This window comes from Miniopterus schreibersii, assembly GCF_964146895.1.
Source record: "Miniopterus schreibersii genome assembly, chromosome: 3".
NCBI classification, from domain to species: domain Eukaryota; kingdom Metazoa; phylum Chordata; class Mammalia; order Chiroptera; family Miniopteridae; genus Miniopterus; species Miniopterus schreibersii.
The window spans coordinates 33,271,239-33,293,554 of NC_138103.1; the positions used below are offsets into that span (position 1 = coordinate 33,271,239).

Sequence of the window (22,316 nt, forward strand, 5' to 3'; positions counted from 1 at the left end):
AGATTCCTAAAAGGAAAGGCATAACCATTTTAAAGCTTTTAGTACATACCACCAGATTGCTTTTCAGTATGTGTGAGGGCTCATCACCCACGCTGAGAGCAGCCTGTGTCATCTCTGCCCAGCACACCCTAGTCATCCACGCTCATTATGTATGATCAGGGATCATGGACTACTTTTTACATAGCCTGAGAATTTGCTTAAATTTTACTTTATGGATTTCAAAGATATATGTACCCATATACATATATACTTTTTAGATTATCAGCTCTTTGGTTGTTTCTGCTGTATTGGTCAGCATTCTTCAGAGAAACACAACCAATAGCATAGGAGATACACATAGATGATAGATGATAAGATGATAGATAGATAGATAGATAGATAGATAGATAGATAGATAGATAGATAGATAGATGATAGATAGATAGATAGATAGATAGATAGATAGATAGATAGATAGATAGATGATAGATAGATGATGATAGATAGATAGATAGATAGATAGATAGATAGATAGATAGATAGATAGATAGATAGATAGATAGATGAAAGAAAGAAAGAAAGAAAGAAAGAAAGAAAGAAAGAAAGAAAGAAAGAAAGAAAGAAAGAAAGAAAGAAAGAAAGAAAGAAAGAAAGAGGGGAGGGAGGGAGGGAGGGAGGGAGGGAGGGAGGGAGGGAGGGAGGGAGGGAGGGAGGGAGGGAGGGAGGGAGGGAGGGAGGGAAGGAGGAATTGGCTTATATTGGCTTATGTGATAATGGAGGCTGACAAGTCCCATGATCTGCAGGGTGACTTGGCAAGCCGGAGACTCAAGAGAGTCGATGGTATAAGTTCCAGGCCATAGGCCAGCAGGTTTGAGACCCAAGGAGAGCCAATGTTTCAGTTTGAATCTGAAATACTGATGTCCCAGCTCAACAGCAGTCAGGCAGGAGGAATTCCCTCTTCTTCAGGGGAGGGTCAGCCTTTTGTTTTATTTCAGGCCTTCCATTGATTGGATGAAGCCCTGCCACATTAGTGAGAACAATCTGTTTTACTTGGTCTCTCAATTTAAATGTTAAACTCTTCCAAAAACACCCTCACAGAAACACCCAGAATAATAGTTGACCAAACATCTGAGCACCCTGTGGCTTAGTCAAGTTGACACATAAAATTTACTATCACACCCTACATTCTTATGCCACCTTTGCCTGCCTGTCTATCCCAACCACCCACTACAGCAAAAAACATTTTTTTCTTTGCAATAGTAGATGTTCCCATTGGTTTTGCTAGTTGATATAATTCAGAAACAGAATGGGCAGGACTTCCTCAACTTGCAAATATGGTATGTTGTGACAACTAGAAACCTGACTATGCAATGGTTAGATTACAACAGTAACTTCTAAGAGCCCAATAACCTAATAGTGTTTCTGAATATGGAAGTAATGGTTCCACTTCAGCTAGAACCAGCCATTTTATCTTGAATGGGGAAAATCTAGTCATGATTTCCAAATCTGGGTGCCAGAAACATGCAGCTTCTACCATGCTCCTGCCTCACACAGAAAATTAGGAACCTGGGCCTGAGTACACAGGATGAGATTCTTCTTTCCTGCACTTTCAAAGTGTCATGGATTAATAGGAAAATGGGAATTGCTTCACCTCTAGAGTATTTTAAATCTTTATATATTCATTCAGTCATTTATTCATACATTGATTCTTCCTTTCATTTTTTTTAAACAATAGTCTCCATGTCAATTTAAGGATACTGTGTACATATGGGTAAGTTGGGAGAGGAATTAGAAATTCTTTGTTTGAGAGGTAATTGAAAGTCATTTCTAGGTTAAGAATTCAAATTCATAGTCTGCCTGTTAATTTTCCTAAATGATCTGTAAATAGGATTGCCTGATTTCAAATTCGGTAATAAACATAAGGACTATTCAAAAAATTTTAAAAATAAAGATATAGACAGCCATCAAATAGCAGAAAGAATACTAGACTACTTAGAAGTTAAGTCATATAGAGGGTATTGTGTTTCTGAGTGGAAGGCCCTATGATAGTGAATTCATTTATTCATTCAATGAGTCAACAAATATTTTTAAGTGCTCATTATATGCCAGGCACTTGTGAAAAAGCAATGGTCTTAATAATATTGGGGGGTGGTAAAGTAGAGAAGGGCTAGAAGGTAGAAGGAAGGTCTATAAAGTATACCTTTTAATTCTGTCTTCCCAATGACTGCATTGCCATTAAAGAAGATTGCTCATGTAAAGAAACTGTGTATGGTTTTGTAGTTAAAAAATAATACAGTTTATTGAAGCAGATTGGAGCTTTATTCCTTGAAACTAATAAAAGAGGCTTATGGGAGTTGGAAAGAAATAAAGAGAATGAGTTTACAATCATCTGTAGATACATAAGCATCTAAAAAGATGGCCTTTTCACTCTTTTTAATGAAAATATCTTAAAACCTCCACAGTAATGGGTAATTTGCCTAGGAACTCATCTTCATTATTTGTGTAACTTTTAATCTGCCCGTTTTAGTTTCATGTACATCAAAACCACTTAAGGGCTCTAAAAAGATACTGAAGAGAATACCATGCTTAAAGCAGAAAATTATGTTATTGAATTTACCACAGTGATCATCGTTTGTATATCTAAGAAATGAGTCCAATTTATGGACAGACCAAACTAGAGAAGTGAGCATGCCTCTTTTGCATACATACACACTGTCATTGTGGATTAGCTTTAGTTGCATTTTCTCTTCTCGCAGGCAGAACACTTTTTATGTCACCTAGAAAACAGAATTTAATAAAAATCATGATGCAGTGTATTCCAGCCTCTTTCAAGTGTTCAGATCCTTATGACCCAGATAACCAAAAAGTTGTAAATTTCCCCTTCCGCATATCCCTGTTTTATTAAAAGAACTCGCATTTCTCCCTAAGCTACCTAGTAAACATCTAAGTGGGCCCTGTGCTGTGTGCTGTGTAAACAAGATAGAGTGCCTCATTCTGGGAAGGTTGACATCAACAGATGGAAGTGGAATTACAATCTCAGTTTGGTTTTCCCGGCAAAGAAACATCCTCCCCAGAGAAGAAGGCCACCATTCATTCGTCTGTATCCACCCTGCTAAGTGCTTCAGAGTCGCTGCCTCATTCTGGGGCTAAAATGGTACCTGCCCTTAGGCAAACCCAGGGAGAAGAAAGTGAAAGTTACAAAGAGGTATAGTGCCCAACCTGGCTCCTCGGAGCCTCATATTCGCCCTCTGGCAAATACAAAGGGAGACAGTGTTCTATTAGGTATTGTATTGATGCTGTGTTTTAAGATAATATTCTCTGCACACTTCACCTTACAATAGCACTTAATTTCTTTAGGTGTGCCTGGGCATTTGTGTTCAGTCTCATCCCAATGTTTTCCCAGTAAGCTCTGGCCCATCCTCCCCAGTTGAGGATCACAACATCTGGTGGCAGGATTCATCAGGCCCACTTCTGTCCCTCTCCAGAGCCTTATATAATATTCTAATAATAATGAGAGATACCACTGGGTGGGCACCCACTGGGCAAGACACTTGGGCTAATTGCACAATGATTCTGTACAGAAGTCACTTCCTTTTTTTACAGATGGTCAAATTGACATGTAGAGACATAAGTTAGGTTATCCAAGATTGAACCCAAGTAACTGGTGGCAAAACCAATATTCAAAGCCATGTGCCTGATTCCTAAGCTCATGTTTTTTTCCGCTCCTCCACTCTGCTTGTCAAAGTACTGTGTTTTCTCCTACATTAGTGTCAGTATTGTGATAAATGTCTTTTGGCTTGAGCAGAAATATCAAAAGCAATAGTGTACCCTTGTGATATTTGAGATTGCCATGGCCCTCACACAATAATTGCAGCTAGCAGTGTTTGCTGTGTGCCAAGGTCTATGCTAGGTACTTTATATACATTATTTCATTTAATCCTAAAATACGAAGTTGGGCACCATTTTATCCCCAACTTGAGGAGACATAAGTAATAGATGGAAAAGCTAGGATTCAAACAAAAGGTGTCTAATTCCATGGCTCACATGCTGAATCACTGCAACAAATAGCATACCCTCACTTTGTTTTTAAAAAAGAAAATTGTAACACTTTTCAGTGGTGAGGCTAGTGATTTCTATCATCGTCAATTTGATTATCACTGCTGGATATGGTGGCACGTATTTTCTTCCCTATTGTGCTCATATTAGAAGTTTACAATCTGGATCATACTCCAGTAGTCCCTCGGCTCCATGGCTGAATCCAGGATGGTAAGATTTATGGTAAATTGTTAGCATACAGATGGCATTAAGTTACAATCATTTGTTAATAAGTTGAAGTTTTATTGGATTGAAAATAAAAGATGGCATTATAGTGTGTGTGTGTGTGTGTGTGTGTATGTGTGTGTGTATTAGAAGATATGCTTTTATTTGCATTAGCCAAGAGGTCAGGACCCGAAAATACAACTGGAGGTCCAGCTGAGTAATAGTATTACTTCTGATGGAGAACTATTTACTAGAAGGATTCTCAGTGGGAGCTGAATTGCTTTTATTAGTTTATTTAAAGTGTGCACTTCCTTTTTCATCTCCATTTCATAAAAGAGTATTTGCGCTCTTTCAGAATGTGTGAGAGTCCTCCATTTATAGAGTCATAGAAGACGTTTCCTGCCAGTTCCTTGGTTCAGCAGCTCTCAGTGAGTTCCAGTGAAGCCAGAAAAGAAATGCTCCCGTCCTGCTCATGCATTTGGCATGCATTTCCCAACCCATCCCCTTCTGCATACAGCAGCGACCCCCACACTGATGTCTACAAGGCCATCTAGGAATCTCTTCCGATTTCACCCCTCTGTTATTTTTCTTCTCACTGCTTTGTGATTCTACACTGAATTTCAAATTAAATAGAAATGCAGGTGGGCACATGGGCATCTAGGTTTCCCCAAATACACATTTTTCATGAGTACTTCCCTCATGAAGTGTGTGGACAGGAGCTGCATATTATCTGCCCATTATTGCTCTGTTTTACTGTGTGACTGATAGATGCCTGTCAGTAAAACAAGACAATAGTGGGCAGAAAATGTCTCTGCTCTTGAAGAGCAAAAAAGGAAAGACCCCGGATTCCTATCAGTCTCAGAAACACTTGCCAGCCACTGTGAAAGGAGACTTATAAGTGCCCCTGTGGGAATACCTATGAGTGGCCCAAATGTTCTCACCCTTATTAGCGATAAGAAGAGCGAGCTGCTTCTCATACATGTGCAGATTTTACCCACAGCACAGATTCTTCCCCCCAGTGAAAGCTGGCCCGGTAGGTTCATGTGTCACCATTGCAGTCCTGGAGCAGGGTGTGGCCATGCCAGCTGACACCTGCAACTTCACTGGATGGAAATGGCTTCCTGGTGGGTCACAGACAAAGCTCAAGCTGATACAGCTCAGATGGGCTCAACTGGTCATTCTGAAGAGTAGAGTTCTGCTAACCTGCCTCCACATGCTTGGGGTGTCTTCAGATGTATCTAATAAATAATATGAAAGTCGAAGTCTATAGGGCCAAGTGACACCAGGTGATCTGTGCCACAGTAAACAAAAGAGAGGACATTTTAGAATTGTTCTCATTTTCCTAAGGGATCAATAAATGCAGAAGGAGTGTTCAGCCTAACAAAAGACTATCAACCGTAAAGACACGAGTCAGATACCAAAACAGGTGAGGGAAACACGCCTGGCTTTTCTACTGAGAGTGCTACAAGATGGCAGGGACCATGCCCTTGACTTATTGTGTGCCCCTTTAAATCACAAATCCAGTTCTCTGTGCTCAAGAAGAAGGATTATTAATGGGGCAGTGGGTTTTTATTTAAGTAAAGACAAGTGGACCTTTAAGAATAATATAAACAACAACAAAAACAACTCAGTTACTATAGGAGGTAACTAAGCACCAGTTCCTTACTCTGAAAATTTGCAAAGGAAAGAATTAAGCAGTGATCCTGCCTTTCTGTGCATATTGTATTTGAGGATAACCAGATGGTACTGGTTGATGAAGGAAAGTTCTTCACATGAGAATTCCAGCCACTAAATGTGGAAGGGAAATTAGAATTGGAAAAACATAATTTTGTAGCCCCCTAATGAAATAATTGATTCAAACCACCATCATCAATGGACTCAGTCATTAGACCACTAGAAATGTTAATGGAGAACTTCACAATGGAGGAATCAGGCTGCTGGCACCCAAACCCACCAAAGGTGGGGTGGCCACACATTAGGTGCCTCCTGATGTGATGCAATGAAAAGTACACAGTGCCGCCTATGAGCTACTGTAGCCTACAAGTTGAACTTGAACTTAATCAAACTAATCAATAAGTTTCCAGAAAATACAGGGGATAGAAGAACAAGTTAAATGATTCCAAAAGAAAACAAATTAAGAAAGTGGCTATTGAGATGGGGTTCACAAGGAGCCCTATAAAAGTTTCTTCAGCAAGACCATGGCATAGGGTCTGGGGAAATAAAAGGAACTTCAGAGAAAGAACATCCAAGTATTATATCCTGTTTGTATCATTTAAACAAATCAACTATAAACGATTTTTCAAGACAGTTGGGGAAATTTGGATGCAGTTTGGGTATTAAGTGATACCAAGGAATTATTGTTTGTTAGGTAAGATAATGGCTTTGTGGTTATATAGGAAAGGTCCGTATTTTTAGAAATTCATACTAAAGTATAAAGGGGTAAAATGACATAATTTCTGGGACTTGCTTAAAAATCTTAATAGGCCCGGCCAGTGTTGCTCAGTGGTTGAATGATGACCCATGCACCAAGAGGTCACCGGATCGATTCTTGGTCAGAGTACATGCCTGGGTTTCAGGCTCGATCCCCAGCAGGGGGAATGCAGGAGGCAGCCAGTCTATGTTGATGTTTCTCTCTTATCAGTGTTTCTATCTCTCTCTCCCTCTCCCGTCCTCTCTCTCTACAATCAGTAAAAACATATTTTAAAAATAAATTTAAAATAAAAATCTTAATAGGATGAAAGAAAGGAAGGGAGAGTGAAACAAATGTGGCAAAATTTTGATTATTAGATGGGAATGATGGAATATATGTGGGTTTACTGTAGTGTTCTCTCTGAAAATTTTCATGATAAAAATATTAAGGAAAAGAATAACAGCTCTCTCTCCGAGATGGCAGTGGAGATCCATTGGAGCTGTGACTAGAAAAGGTCATTATCTGATCATTACAATTTTTTTTCCTTAACTTTTTTACAATCTCCTTTTTATATTAAAAAAAACAACTAGCCCAGCCAGGCGTGGCTCAGTGGTTGTACGTCGCCCTAGGATCCAGGCGATTGGGGTTCGATTCCCAGTCGGGGCACATGCCCTGGTTGCGGGCTTGATCCCCAGTCGGGGGTTTGCAGGAGGCAGCGATCAATGACTCTCTCATCATTGATGTTTCTATCTCTCTCCCTCTCCTTTCCTCTCTCTGAAATCAATAAAGATATATTTTTTAAAAAAACAAACTAGATTTGTTTGATCTTTTGGGTAGTTACTGGAAACTAGTTTCATTGCCATATATCAAGCAATTGGAGGAGAATTTGTGAAAGCGAATGCTGATCTTAGCCGAAATAACTTGCTTTCTTCAGCATCTGCAGGGGCTGGTCTCCAGGGGCTTATCTGGCTACATGTGTTTTTCACATTTATTAGTGAAATTGGAGAGTCAAGAATAAAACACAGTCTTTGGGAACATTGTGTTAATTTGTGACATGCTAAAGAATTTTTAGTCCATAAAGCAAATGAATGGGCTCTGTGGGGGCATAACTGTTATTTTCACCATGGAAGGCAGTGAAGACACACTGTATTTATTAAGAACTTAGAGAACAGAAAATGAATAGTGCTGTGAATATAGAAAAATGCACTCACAATACTGCTATTAATCATGTAAATTTTTTTTTGTCTGTTCTGAAGGAAAACTACCATGAAACAAAAATTTAAAAGTAAAGGTAGACCTCTGTATAATATTTAGTTGTTTTGTGTTAGGTAATAATTTCATTCAGTGTCAATATACAGTTGTGTTTGGTCCTATCAAACAGACTGGGTCAGGTGAAGGAACTTCACCCATTATTTTTGGCAGGGCTGGGTATACAAAGAAATGAACAGACCAGATATTTGATTCAGGGCCTTTCTTCTAAGTGGTTGAGGAGCTTAAGGGATAGTTCTGGTTGGAAGACAACCCTCTGTGCAAGCTGATGCACTGGGGCATTTCCAACAGGCCTTAAACACTCAGCTCCCCTGGAGACTGGGGAGAGAGTGGACTGCTTCTCACACTGAAGAAGTCCCGACAAAGCAGACACTACAACAGGTAGGGGCTGTGTAAGATGCAGGGACTAATGCAATTGCCAAAGTCAAGATGCACCCTGAGCTAGGACAAGCAGCCGAAGGAGCAAGTGCAGGAGCGGGGTGTGTGCTCTGATTAGAAAAAATAACACCTCAGTGGTACCTTTGAAGGGGTTAGCAGGTACTTTGCATTGAGTAGGTGCTTTGTATTGCGGTGAGCAGGAAGGAAGGAAGGAAGAAGCCTCTTCCCCACCAATTTCATGGTCCTCAAGAATCCAGGATATACACCTGTGAAGAGATTAGTGATGAAGTGCTCTCAGGTAACTCAGTCCTTGGCTAAGTGTTACTTTTTTCTTATGCTTGTTTGTATCTTGATAGTGTAAAAGACTGGACACATTTTAGGGAACCAATAAAAAAGAATCTCTGGCCCAGCCGGTGTGGCTCAGCGGTTGAGCATCAACTTAGGATCGAGATCACTGTTCAATGCCCGGGCACATGCCCGGGTTGCGGGCTTAATCCCCAGTTGGGGGCGTGCAGGAGGCAGCCGATTAATGACGACTCTCATCATTGATGTTTCTGTCTCTCTCTCCTCCCTTCCTCTCTAAAATCAGTGAAAATATATATTTTTTAAAAATCTCTGGTGTATGTGTGTGTGTGTGTGTGTGCAGGGGACGGAGTAAAGAAATTCCGGGGGGGGGGGGGGGCTTTTTACCTAAAATGTCAAAGCAGATGCCGGCAGTTCTACCCCCATGAGATGTTGGCCTGGGAAGATGGAAGGGTAGTAAGGAGCAATTTTCCCCAATCTGGCCCGGCTGTTGAGAGATGATTGTGCTTGCACTACAATCTTAAGCCCTGCTGGTTACCAAGTGCCCTGCATGTGCCAGGCACACACCTACCGCAGGTCCTCAGTGTCAGGAGAAAACCCAGGCTTAGCGCCAAGGATCTGTTCCATTAATAAACTCCAGGTGGCAGTTCAAAGCCAGGACTCCATGATCCAAAACTAGGGCTGTGTCCCCTCTCCCCCAAAGGCTCCCAAGGGGACCCTGAGTCCCAAATCAAATAAGTGAGAAGCACCCAGAGGCTCTGACAGGTCTCTAAACCATGTGTGAAAGAACAGGAGATTTGGGGGATTTTAGTAATTAAAACATATGATAAGAAGCCTGTCTGTAATGCCAAAGACAGGGCTGAAAAACAAAACCCAAGGAGTTTTTTAGTCTTTGCTCTGCATTGTCTTAATAATATTGCTTGGCAAGCTAAGTAACTGGTTTTCCTTGCAAATATATGAAGGATAATGCAGCCAAACGTCTCTTGATACCTCACAGGCCTGAAAGCACTGCAAGAGAGTACTCCGCCCCCAGCCTGGTGGAAGGCAGAGCTTGGACACTGCCCTGTTAGAGGGCAAGACTGCAACCTCCTCGTGAATGGTCTTGGTGAAATGCAGATGGGGAGAGCCCCCAGGAACCCCGGTTTAAGATAAGCCGGCAGCTGGCTTTATTCCAGGGTACGGTGTGAGGCTGGGGTTAAGAATTAGCACATCTGCATTTCTGGCACTGAGTTGTTTGTGCAGAGAAAGGTGAGGTACAACTTGGACTGAACCCCAAATCAACTTCCCTACTGGGGGACATTCACTTAAATGCTAGTAGAAAATGTTTATGAACCCAGCGACAAATTGGGAACCTCTGGTTCATAGAGCATGTCCAGCTGTCATTTGCAGTGGACATGTTTTCCTCCTATAGTGTTAGATACCCTGGTCAGCATGCCGTACCTTCCTCATGCCGGACAGGTAGCTGTCAGCACTGGACACACTGAATATCACTTGAAGAATACACTTTAATTTCTCATCTCCAAGTTCATGTCCCATGAACATTTCATTCTACTTTGCCTGCTCCCCTCTATTTTTTTAAACTTGATATTTAAACTTTTCTAATGTGCCCTGATTTTTCCCAAGCTCTCGGAACTCATCTATGCAGCTCCTCCACCCGCTCCCCAGGCTCAGCGGGGCTCTGTGTGCAGGAGCCAGTTGTTATTTACAAGTGTAATTCAGCTGTCGCCGTGTCTTTGAACATACGCGGTTGTTGTGGGATTTTTAATTGCCATTTTCATCTATATAATTAAAATTAAATGAAAAAATGGATAGCTTCCAAAATCTGAATTAATTTTATGAGTACTGCTTGAGAGGGGAAAATATGTATAAATACGGTAACTATTACTTGATTTGCCTTCAGCAGAACTAGAGGATTTTACCTGGCTGAAAAGAAAATATAGTACTTTTAAATGAAAAAAAGATCAGTCTGATACTTCTGTGACTGAGAATCAGAATTAATGACCTGGATGAGAAATGATAAAACTCTCAATATGTTTCAGATAGTACACTGGAAATGTATTACTATAACTCTCTCCAGATCCAACTTGCCTTTAGCTGGTCTGGATTTCTTTCTCCTCGCCATTTTTACACATTCCTCAAGATAAGGCCATTACCCCAAATCAAAACCTCCATCATCCTCGGAAACGAGCATTTCACCTGCTTATTCTGCGCTGGAGGTGTGACAATGAGCGCATAGCAGAGACGATGAGACAGTAAAAAGAAAAGTTTGGTGTGTGTTTTTTTAATTCATTGGGCCAGCCAGTGTTTCACTTGCAGACTCATCAAGTGCCTGATGGTCATGTTTATAAAGACTTGAATGGTCACTTTATTGGGAATGACAAATTCTCCACTCTCCATAATGAGGTCAGTGAAGCATCCAGAAAAGAAATGTATAATTTGGGAGTGTGGGTCTGTAAGCACAGCCCTGCCGTGGCTATTTAAGTTTAATGAAGCAGCTACTTTGCTGCTACGCATTCTCAGTGAATAGCCTCCTTGGCGTGTTTTTGAAAACTTAAATGTTGCTGGCAATCATGTCCCAGCAATCTCCTTGGAGAGCCTTTGTGCCCTGTTCTCAGAAGAAATATGCCGCTTTTACATGTTAATGGTTTTGGAATTAGTCATTTGCTCCACTTTCATTGGAAAGCAAGGTCAGTGTGTGATTTCCTGCCTGCCTTCATTTTCTCTGAACATTCAGAATACTCTCAGTCAGTTCATCAGCCGTGCAGCGCAGTCTGGATATAACATGCCTGAAAAGCCAAGGAAATGTTCTCTCAGAGCATTCCTGTTCTCAGAGACTCTTCTTAGAATTCAGAGTCTAAAAATCGAACCCAGAGGGGAAATTTCCTGGACAGGCCATTATTGCTATTTTTTCCCCATTTCAATCACCAGCCAACTTGTATCAGCCATTCATTGGTCTTATTAGAGAAGGCCTTGCTCCCTGTGTATGCGGATCCTCAAAGAAGCTAAGGGATAGTTTAGAGATCCTTTCTGAAGCAGACTTGCTCATGTAAAACTAAGGTCAGACTTCTGAATCCTGGACCAGTGTTAATAAAGTGCAGCTTTATGGTGGCAGAAAGACATCTAGCCCTTCCATAGTTCTGCAGTTTCATTCCCCTAAATTTAAGGCATGGTTGTTAGTGCCATGTCCTCAACTCTGCAGCCCCAGAAGGGTCCTGGGGAATACTCCAGACTGTTTGGTGGCCTGTACTTGGGAAATATAAAGCAGGACTTGAAATGGCTGGACTCTATACCACCAGAAACTTCCCAGGAAAACCGAGTAAGTTCTCAAAAAAATATTTTTTTGAATGGACGAAAGAATAAATAAATCCATTTGCTCCTTTGATTTGCTTTGCTGGTCAACTCTGGATGTGGAGGTGACACATGACCCTTCCAGGACATATTGGAACCTGAGGAGCCTGCTCCTTAAAATCTCTGGAATTGGCATTAGAGTTAAATTTGAAAGTGTAGTCTTGCTCCAGACTGCCCCTCCAAGCTAGGGCCTGTTCAGGCCACTGCCCAGGCAGCCACATGACCAGGTTAGTGCCAGCGGCACACACACCATTATGCTCACCTTTAAACCTCATGCACAGTTTTTTCCCCTCGTGGATAATTTTTATACTCAAACAGAGATGCCAGAATCACAGATTCCTCCCCCAAACAGCCTTCTCATCCTATATCTAAGAGATTAAAGTTGACTTGGCACTAAAAATACAGTTCTGATAGAAGCAGGCCTGAAAAGGCACTTGGGAGAGGCTTGTGTTTTATTTTCTAGTGTATTTATCACATGCTAGATTAGCTAAGATAATGGCAGCTGCTGTAACAATGAGACCCAAGGATCTCAAGCCTAATCGCAGTTTTTCATCATATATCTTTACGAACCATTTTCATGAAAGAATGAAACGTCTGCTCAGGGATATGAAGGAGACAGGGCTAAGCAGGATGAGTAAAAGTGGATATGCAAGAAAGAGACTCCCTCTGTGCTCCCCTCTGAGAGGGATGGAGTGACACATCAGCAGGGCTCAAGTGTGATCCAAAAGGTGCAGCATGGTAGGAGTCAACCAGCCACAGGGATCAGAAACGAAATGCAGCCCAGGCCAGAAGAAGAGCAGGAATTAAGAGTAACATAGTAATAAAATACAGCCTTCTCTGTGTGTGGTTTGTTCCAATTTACAAAGCATATTCACCTGTATTATATTATTTTAGACCTCACAACTAACCAGATGAGGTGGCTGAGGAAGTATTAGTACCCTAATTTCAAATGTGCATGAAATCTTGGCAAAGTCTGAGAGACAGAGTGCTTTACCCTCATGAATAGTGAGCCAGGGCACAGGCCTGGGTGTCTGCCTTTAAGAACAGAGCTTTTGCCCGGCTGGGTGTGGCTCAGCAGTTGAGCATTGACCTAGGATCCAGGAGACTGTGGTTCGATCCCCAGTCAAGGCACATGCCCGGGTTGTGGGCTTGATCCCCAGGCAGGGTCCTGCAGGAGGCAGCCTATCAACGACGACTCTCTTATCATTGATGTTTCTATCTCTCTCTCCCTCTCCCTCTCTCTCTGAAATCAATAAAGATATATTTATTTAAAAAAACAAAAACAACAACAGAGCTTTTTCCCACAACTCTGTGATTCTTATGGATGTTCCAGGGGCCACTGAGGCAAGAGAGCTGCAGAGGTGAGCAGGGCTCACTTCTGTTCCCTTCCCCCTTGTCCTCTGGACACATCCTCACAATGCCAGACATGTTCCCATGGAAATCACTTACAGTGGCAGCCTGTTCAGAAATGCAGCAGTGATTATCTGCAGCCCAGTTCGGTCCTTGCTTTTGTAAAACCTGTACTCTGTCATTTAAAGGGGTCACAGTTTAGCAGACAGTCCTCTTTGTCTTAACAATTGCCTAACTAGGCTTTCTTTTCTTTAGCCCTCCCTCCTTTTTTATTGTCTCCCTCTCATCTAACTGTTTCCACCATGTGCTGCTGAATTTGGCCAGCACCAAATTATGTTTTTATTCTTTGCCTGAGTAAGAAATTGTCAAGGTGTAAAGTCTGGCCAACAAAAGTCACATCCCACCAGGGCAATTTGAAGTTTTGAGTTTATACAGATACCGCTCCCTCCCAGCATGTTTTTCACCTGAGAAATCCCAGAGAGCAGAATTCTTGGGTGAACTAGAAAGACATTTTCTCACATGAACGGCAGTATTGATAAGAAAGTGGTCAAAGAGTGCTTGAAATTTTGCAGAAAGATCCTTGAGAGACCAATGCTAGGCTACAAACCCACAACTCAGCTCTTTTTAGCACCCATGGCAATGGCCTGCTGTTTTCCCAGGTGACTCTGAATGAGGCAGGGGAATGTAGTGGGCCATTCGTCACTGCCTCAGGTACAATATTCATGCCAGCTGGTACATGCAGCCTGCGAGGCCCACTCCTGCCCTTGTCTGGATCGAGGCCTCTGGGCCTCCTTTTCACTGAGATTGGGGAGAATGTGCTCCCTTCTGTGCTCCTCCACCTGAGTAGATGATTAGATTCTCTTCTGGGGTTGGAACCAACGCAGCCCTTCCCACCATGATCAAAGGTGCCCATGCTCTGTGTGATTCCTCCCACTCCATTTTCAACTCAAGACACAATTGTTATTGTTGTTTGTGGAAGGGGGCAGGGGAGGGATTGAGAAAAAAGGGGAAAAAAAGACAGTTTTTTTAGAAGTGTGGGGACTCACTATGTCAGGCTTAGTATCTCAAGACTATGCTGGTGTGTGGTGGTGAATGGGTGTGCTGGTGTGTTCTTCAGTGAGTGCTGGGCTGGAGTCTCATTTCAGCCAGGTCCTAAGTTGAGTTCAGGGTTCTGCAGAGATGCACAAGGGAGCCAGGGCTTGCTTGCAGGAGAAGGCAAACTTGAGGAGCCTTGTGTTCCTTTATGCCCAACTCAGTGCCTGGCACCCACTGTGAATAGAATAAACTGATCAGATGGCTGATAACATCCCTTTTGCCTTTGAGAAAAGAAGTGAACTGAAGTACATCATCCAGAAGTCAGATTACAGATATAAAGTAAGATTAAAGGAAACTCTACTTTTGGAATTGTTTTAAGGGCATTTTATTGCAAATTTAGGTTATACACTTAGAACTACTTCCTTTGATGAGAACTTAGTCTAAGTTATAAGTGAATGAACTCGGAGGCGTTATACGCCCGAGTGACCTGACTACTGACAACCCTGGTTTCATTTTCTCACTCTGTGCATTCCTTCTCCGCCTTCTTCCAATTCCATCAAGTGTAGGGAGGGAGCGTTTGGCTCTCGGAGTTGGAATTATGCAAAACCTGAAAATAGACTTTCAAAGTGCACCCAGACATAATGATTCCATGCGGCAAGAAGGTCACTGTGTCTGCTTTTCCTGCCAGAACACCCCTGGCTCTTAATCTATGGCTGCCTTGTGAAGCAAGAGAGCTGTGCCAGGAAGCTACACTCTGTGACTGTGAGGCATCATGAGAATGTAAAATCATGTCAGTGGGGTTTTATAAGGGCAAGCCAGGGGAGTGGGATTAGACACAGCTTTAGAAGATGGTCTTTGAACATCCTTTTTTCTGTGGCCTGAGACCTACCATAACTCAGTTAAAAAAAATTTTTTTTTTAAGTTATCTGGCCCCAGCTGCATGCAAATCAACTCCACCCCACCAGTTCTGCCAAAAATTAAAAAGACAGCCACCCAAAAAGTTTACTGTTATTATCTGAATGGTGGGGTTATGAGTTAGTTTTATTGTTTTCTTTGTGCTTTTCTGTACTTCCCATAATATATACTTCTTGCTTTTGCAATGTAAACAAAAAAAAGCGACAACTCCTATTTAAAAAGCAAAACGATCCTAGCTGATTATCTGATTGTGTTCCTTGAATGCTCAGTAAGTACCTAGTGGTTGAGAAGCCCACCAGTCGTGACAATGGCATGGAAGGGGCAGCCCTACCTCTGCCCCCATGTCAGGCCTCAGAGCAGTGCTGGTGTTCACAGTCCTCTCCACACTGCGAAGTCCCAAAAGGCTCCTGAGAGAGGCCAGACAGCAGACTCTGAGAGGACTCATGGCAGCTGAGGAGCACAGGAAAGAGAGCATGCTGATCCAGACACCTCCACAACAAGGAGGGGATTCCATTCCCATCCAGTTGTCTCTGGGGGTCAGGTCTGCTTGATATGTGCTTCTTGGGAGGGACAATGTCAGCTCAGTTCATCTGGAAACACTGTGTTTTCATCCTAAGAATGTCCAGTTGATGTACATTTTTTTGGAAATTGGAAAGATCCTGTTTTCCACACCTGTAGGAGTCAAGTAAAGTATAATAAGTAGAGACAAATATCTGGGAGCAAACAACCCTTTGAAGAATTCCAAAACTCCTCTTGGGGTTCAGGGGACAATTCATTTAGACTCGGAGCCTTGACCATCCAGACTGGTTATTTACTGTGAACTCAGTCTGTCAATCAATCAGTCTGCCTCTGTCTAGGTCCTGTCAGACTCAGGAGCTTGAGGTGAGTAGGCTGAGCAGAAATGGCCTGTCGGACCATGCAACGGTGTCATCTTACCTTTAGACATAAATAATTCCTCCTGCAAGTTTCTATAAACCCTCTATTTCTTATGTGTCACATGCAGACTCAATATTGAATGTAGTGGGATTCCTCACTGCTCTGAACTTGAGGTCAAGTTCAAGCTCATACTACACAGATGAGAAACAGAATTCCTAGCAGTCTGCATGATAGACTGTGTTAGAGAGGTAAGGCTGTCATTAAGAATGGGCTATTTTTGCTCTGGCCGGTGTGGCTCGGTTGGGTGTAGTCCCACACACTGAAGGGTTGCTGGTTTGATTCCCTGTCAGGGTACATGCCTGGGCTGTGGGCTCGATCCCCAGTAGGGGGCATGCAGGAGGCAGCCGATCGATGTTTTGCTCTCACATTGATGTTTCTCTCTCTCCCTCTCTTCCTCTCTCTAAAAATCAATTAAAAAATCTTTTAAAAAAATAATTGATTATTTTTAATAGACAGTAGATATCTCATTCATCAGGTTCTTTCATTCTCCTATGTGTTCCCTTATGACAATGCAGTGCCCATGGATTTTAGGTAGTACATAAATAAACAAAACTCAATACCAGTGTATTTATCGTAATATCCATTGTGGGGGAAAATGTAACAAGCTCATCCAACTCATCATTTCATGAATAACTTTATTTAAGGCTAAAGAAAATAGATTAAGTTTTTAAAGGGAATTAATTTTCAAGACATAAGTAGATAATTGTATTATAAACAGATATGGCAAAAGCCAGAATGGTGATACATTAAATGAATGATTCATGTTTGGCAAATATTGTACTACAAGGTGCTACTTGACCAGATTTGTTTTTATTTTTTTCTTTCTCTCTCTCTCTTTTTTTAATCTTAGTATCTCAAAATGAAGCTGCATGGAGAATAAATCGTTTCCAAGAAAAAATAGTTGCGATCAGTAATAGTGATTCTAGTAACTTTTAGAGTGTCAACAAAGACTTATTGCTTCTCGGGTGCAGCGCGGGAGAACGGCTTATCTCCTCTTCAGATCTGGCTTTAGAGCCATGGTTCCCTCCTTTCTCCCAGAGCAGGGATCCTAAATGTTTATGTACACTGACATGCTCCATGCTCACTGTCTTGTTCACAACCACTTCCCCTGTTTCTTGTGGATTCTGTGTGTGTACGCGTGCATATTAAATGGTAACAATATAATGAGCCGTGTCTAGGCTACCCCTGATATTTATATTAAATAATGACATGATGATGTCGGTAGCCTGTAATTCTCCGTTTCCTATTAACCACCCTGCTCAAGTAAACTGTTTTCTGATCTCTCTTAGATGGAAATCCTGTATGAATGTGGAAGCCATTAGCAGAGTAATTGCTGTCTGTTACCATGACAACCAGCCGCTGCAGTCACCTGCCAGAAGTGCTGCCAGACTGCACCAGCTCGGCTGTGCCTGTGGTGAAGACTGTGGAGGATTGTGGCAGCCTAGTGAATGGGCAGCCACAGTATGTCATGCAAGTTTCGGCCAAGGACGGGCAACTGCTGTCAACAGTAGTGCGGACTCTTGCCACTCAGAGGTAATACCACAATCAAAATTAAAATAAATGAATGTGTAATTAATCCAAAGGACTCTTTGTCAGATGGAAAATGCTAAAGGGAATGTAATTAGTGCTCAGTCTTTGTGTCAGGTGAAAGGAGGTATGGGGGGAAAAAAGACTACACAGGTCCTGTTTCTATAGCAATAGGGTATAAAGCTAAAATTCACCTTGTCTAGTTTTCCACTTAAAGTCACACTTGCAGAGAGCCAGGCAGGGAAGGATCCCACAAGACACAGGGTCCCTTGCTTTACATTTATTTTGACAGTGCAATGATAATTACACTCATTGTCTCCAGGCACTGACAAAGGTAACCCTTTGTTAGAATAGAATGAAGGAAGCACCTGATTTCAGGTGAGAGCTGAAGTGACTGGATTTGTGGGCAAAACTTTCAAAGTGATATTCTTGGCGTGCATGCCAACAAGCGCTGCCTGATCAGAGCACTGAGCGGGGCCACTTCCTGGGCGAGTCTCTTCTCTGGTACATCCCCTCTTAGAGGCCTCTTCTATTGCTCCCTCCTTTGCTCCTCATGGGCCCCCACCCATGATCCTTTATACGCACCCTGCCCTGTGAAGTATACTATTGTTAAACCCCCACAGCTTGTCTCCCCTGAGTGATGAACCAAAGCAAAGCTAAAGGCTTTCAACAGCCCAGCTCCAGGCCAGCACTTTGTCCCTGGAGGTCTCTTCTTGTGTTGTGCTGGCAGATTAAGAGCTACAGGGTGACTGGTCAATAAGCACACTGTGGCTTCTCCAGCTTTCTTTCAAAATGGGTGAGTGGGACTTTGACCTAAGGTGTAACATGTATATCAGTACTGGACTTGCCTCCTGATATCAGCGCTGACACTTCTGACCGTGAAATTTGAGTCACTCACTCGAACCTTCACCACTTATCTTGCTCTGAGCAATTTAGCCAACCCATCCAGTACAGATACAGGCCCACAGATATAAACAGGTGCCTGCAGCAGGACTGCTGGTGGCACTACCATATTTTCTGTTGCCTTCCAGCCTGGATGTGGTGTCCGCCAGACGTGGACTCACACACCCATGCATGTTGTAAACATTGTCCATGTACTTGCAATTTGTGCTGCTACCACAAAGGGAAGACATGGGGGGGAGGGTCAATATATATTTTTCTACTCTTGAAAACCTTCTAACAATTGGTTAGGACTCAGAATATGATGAGGTGGTGAGCTTCATTGCTCATCTGTGAACTGAGACAGATAACTGATGTGCACCTGTCACCCTTGCAGCCATCAAACACCTTGCTGATCTGGAAGAACAGGCTGCAGAGCTAAAATGACTGAGACTTGTGAGCCACAGTGGGGGGGGGGGGCATTGTCACATGTTCTCCTACCAAGTAGTAATGTAAACTAGGTTTTAGAATTTTACATGCAAGTTGCTCAAGTGAATGAAAGAGGCCAGGAATAATGAGGAAAAACAACTCAACTCTTCAAACTTTCTTTTCCGGACCCTGAGCATCAGTGGGTATTTTGGGCAAGTGAGAAGGAAGCCTTTTTCTTTTTTAAATCCCCTTTTAGCCTTCACTCATTCCCAGGATCATCCCCAGAGCAGCCTGGGGTGTGTTCATGGTTGTTTCCATTTGGACCAAAGACAGTATCAGTGAGTGGTGGGCATGAGCCTGAGTCACTGTCATTTTGGGGGGATTGAAAAAGGCAGGGGAGAGCCAGTAGAGAGGTTGGTCCTCAGGTTGGCACATACATTGATGACATATTTTAAAATCTAATGCCCAATAAAGAAGAGCTTGAGCAATGTAAGAACACATCAATAGAAAGGGATTGTCCCCTCACAAGACACAGTATCCCCTGAGGAGTGAGGTCATCTTCATTTAACCCTTCCACTGGCCACTTGTTGATGGCCATGTTATTTGATTTTTCCTGACCTGAATTTTTATATGAGTGAAAGTAATCAGCATTAACTTGTCATTTACTGCATTCTGGTCCCAATTCTAAGCTTCTAATCTGTACTATCTTTTCTCATCCTCACAATCACCATATGAGGAAAGCACCATTCTCTGTGCCCACTTTAGAGGTAAAAAAAACTAAGGTACAGAGATGATGTTACTTGTCCTAAGTTAGCCAGCTGGTAAGCAGCTTGAATACCAACTAATGTATTCAAGCCCAGGCAGCTGGACTCCAGAGCCTGCCGCATGAACCACTGTAACTGGATACCTTTACGAAACGTGCAGGGGTGGTTTTTCCAAATTAGAGGCAGACTTCTAGGCGTACTAATTACTCGCTTTCAGCTTAGTGTCCTTAGCATCCCAGAAAGCATCCTAGGAAAGTTCAAAGGACCGACCTGCTACTCAGCTTTGTGCTGTGGCTCAGACGGCACTTCTGTGTGGCAGCTTCGGGGTTGGCAGCCAGTTAACTTCCTTCTTCTCAGCCTCCTACCCTCTTGAAAGGAGAAATGAAAGGAACCTGTGGGTATTCAAAAGTGTCCTGGCCTGGTTCGAAAAACACAATTTGTCTAGAAATTACAATTGGTCTCATTTCAATACAATTTCTGTTCTTAATGGTGAGGGATGGTTTTTATTTTTTAATTGGTAGTTTGCCTGAATTACATCTGTACCCCAGGCAAAAATAACGTGTTGCTTGTTTTCACTCACTTTTGGCCCTGGACCATTCACGATTTCTTTGTATTGGCAAAAGTAGATGCTCAAGGACCACGGCACTGGCCCCCACTGCCAGGTACAAATATAGATCTAGGGTTTAAAAGAAGGTGTCTTTTCTGAGCAGCTGCCATTGGGGAGGGTCTGAAGGACACAGAGCCAGAGGACTGACCATCTGCATGGCAGTGGTTTCTAGCCCAGTGACCAGCAAGTGCCCCTCCTTCTCTTGCAGCCCCTTCAATGACCGGCCAATGTGCAGGATCTGCCATGAGGGCAGCAGCCAAGAGGACTTGCTCTCTCCATGTGAATGTACGGGGACCTTGGGGACAATTCATCGGAGCTGCCTGGAACACTGGCTGTCGTCCTCAAACACCAGCTACTGTGAACTCTGCCACTTCAGGTTTGCAGTCGAGCGCAAACCCAGGCCGTTAGTGGAGGTCAGTAATTGGGGCACATCCTGAAAACTTAGCTCTAATGAGCAAATGATGTCTGCTTTTATGCCCAGATCACAAACCCTGTGCAGCTTCACTGAAGCACAGTAATAGCTCCATGTGAGCGTGTGGGTGTGAACGTGTGCGTGCATGACACAGACAGAGACAGCTCACTAGCTCATTCAGGAGCAACAGTAAAAAGTTGACCTCCACAAACTGGAGACAGGAGAAGAAATCAGTGTGAGGAGAAGGGGAGGTTTAGAGACTGGATCTCCATTTTTCTATCCCTGTAAAGTGGAGCAAATAGATCGCTTTTCTCTTTGCACTCCATCTGCCCACCTTGAAGCAACAGATCAAAGGATATATTCTGAGAGGTCTGTATGAAAAAATAGAGCTGCATAGTGGTTTAAGTAGTTCTATGACCTTAAGTTACTTCACCTCTTGGAAGTACTATAAGGATATAATGAGTTCATATTTATAAAACACTTAGAAGAATACTGGGTACATATACAAGTGTTTGAATTTAAAAAAAAGAAAAATCTCTTCTAGGAAGTTTACACGAGTTTTTTTCAACTAATAACCTAGTAGTATTAGAATCTCTTTTCAACAGTCAACCCAACCTTTAAAGTGGCAGGACGTTCTCTTATATTTTAGGAGCCACATGATTCTTCTTTTTTTTTTATTTTAAAGAGAGAGACAGAGAGAAACATCAATGTGAGAGAGACACATTGATCAGTTACTTCCTACACGTGCCCTGACAGGGGACAGGGACTGAACCTGCAACTGAGGAACGTGCCCTTGACCGGGAATCGAACCGATGACCCTCTGGTGCGCAGGCCGATGCTCTAACCACTGAACAATGCTGACCAGGGCCAATGATTCTCTTTAGACCAGGGATCTGGTCTTGTATGAGCTGGGGGAATTGGAAAACATCATTGGACCATTTTTGTCCTCTCTCCTACCCTCAGATTCTGCTAGCCAATTAAAAAATGGGTTTGGGCAGCAATAAATATTCTAGTACATTATGGAAGAGACCCAAGTGGTTGTACCTATAATACAGACCTGCTGGTAACCTCCTCCTTACTTCAAGAGCAGCTTTGGCATTGAACTAAAGCTGGAAATCAAGAAACCCTTCTGGGAGACCATTTAAAACAGTGTGTTTGCTCCTCAGCGCTTAAGGCTCTGGAGAGCTCTGTACTTATATTCTCTAGGGTTTGACCTTGAAATTTTAATCAGGACCTATAACTGAGGCCTGTTTTAGCTATGACTTGTTTGCCAAATGGCACAAATTTATTTGGAGTTGCCCCAATAAACTCTATGCTTCTTTTAAGACTCTGGATCAAGTGACCTCTTAATTTAACCGTCTTGCTGCTTGACAACCACTTTCAGAAATTCATATTTATAGCGCGCCCATCAGGGATTTGGCCCTCTGCCACATTCACTGGGATTTACATGTCAGAACTCCTCTGAGAGGGGGAAATATAATTAAATAATAAGCAAAGGGGATGAAGATTTCTCAA

The 22,316-nt window shown here is 42.6% G+C and overlaps 1 protein-coding gene across 1 annotated transcript in view; it reads left to right on the plus strand.

The window, feature by feature from the left end:
* MARCHF3 (membrane associated ring-CH-type finger 3) overlaps positions 1–22,316 on the plus strand; it is a 132,879-nt gene that overhangs the window by 79,101 nt on the left and 31,462 nt on the right. Inside the window, exons 2-3 of the mRNA XM_081132824.1 lie at positions 17,473–17,716; positions 20,598–20,802. Of these exons, the coding sequence (XP_080988950.1) occupies positions 17,529–17,716; positions 20,598–20,802 (393 nt within the window). The 5' untranslated portion in view covers positions 17,473–17,528. The remainder of the gene's footprint in view (positions 1–17,472; positions 17,717–20,597; positions 20,803–22,316) is intronic.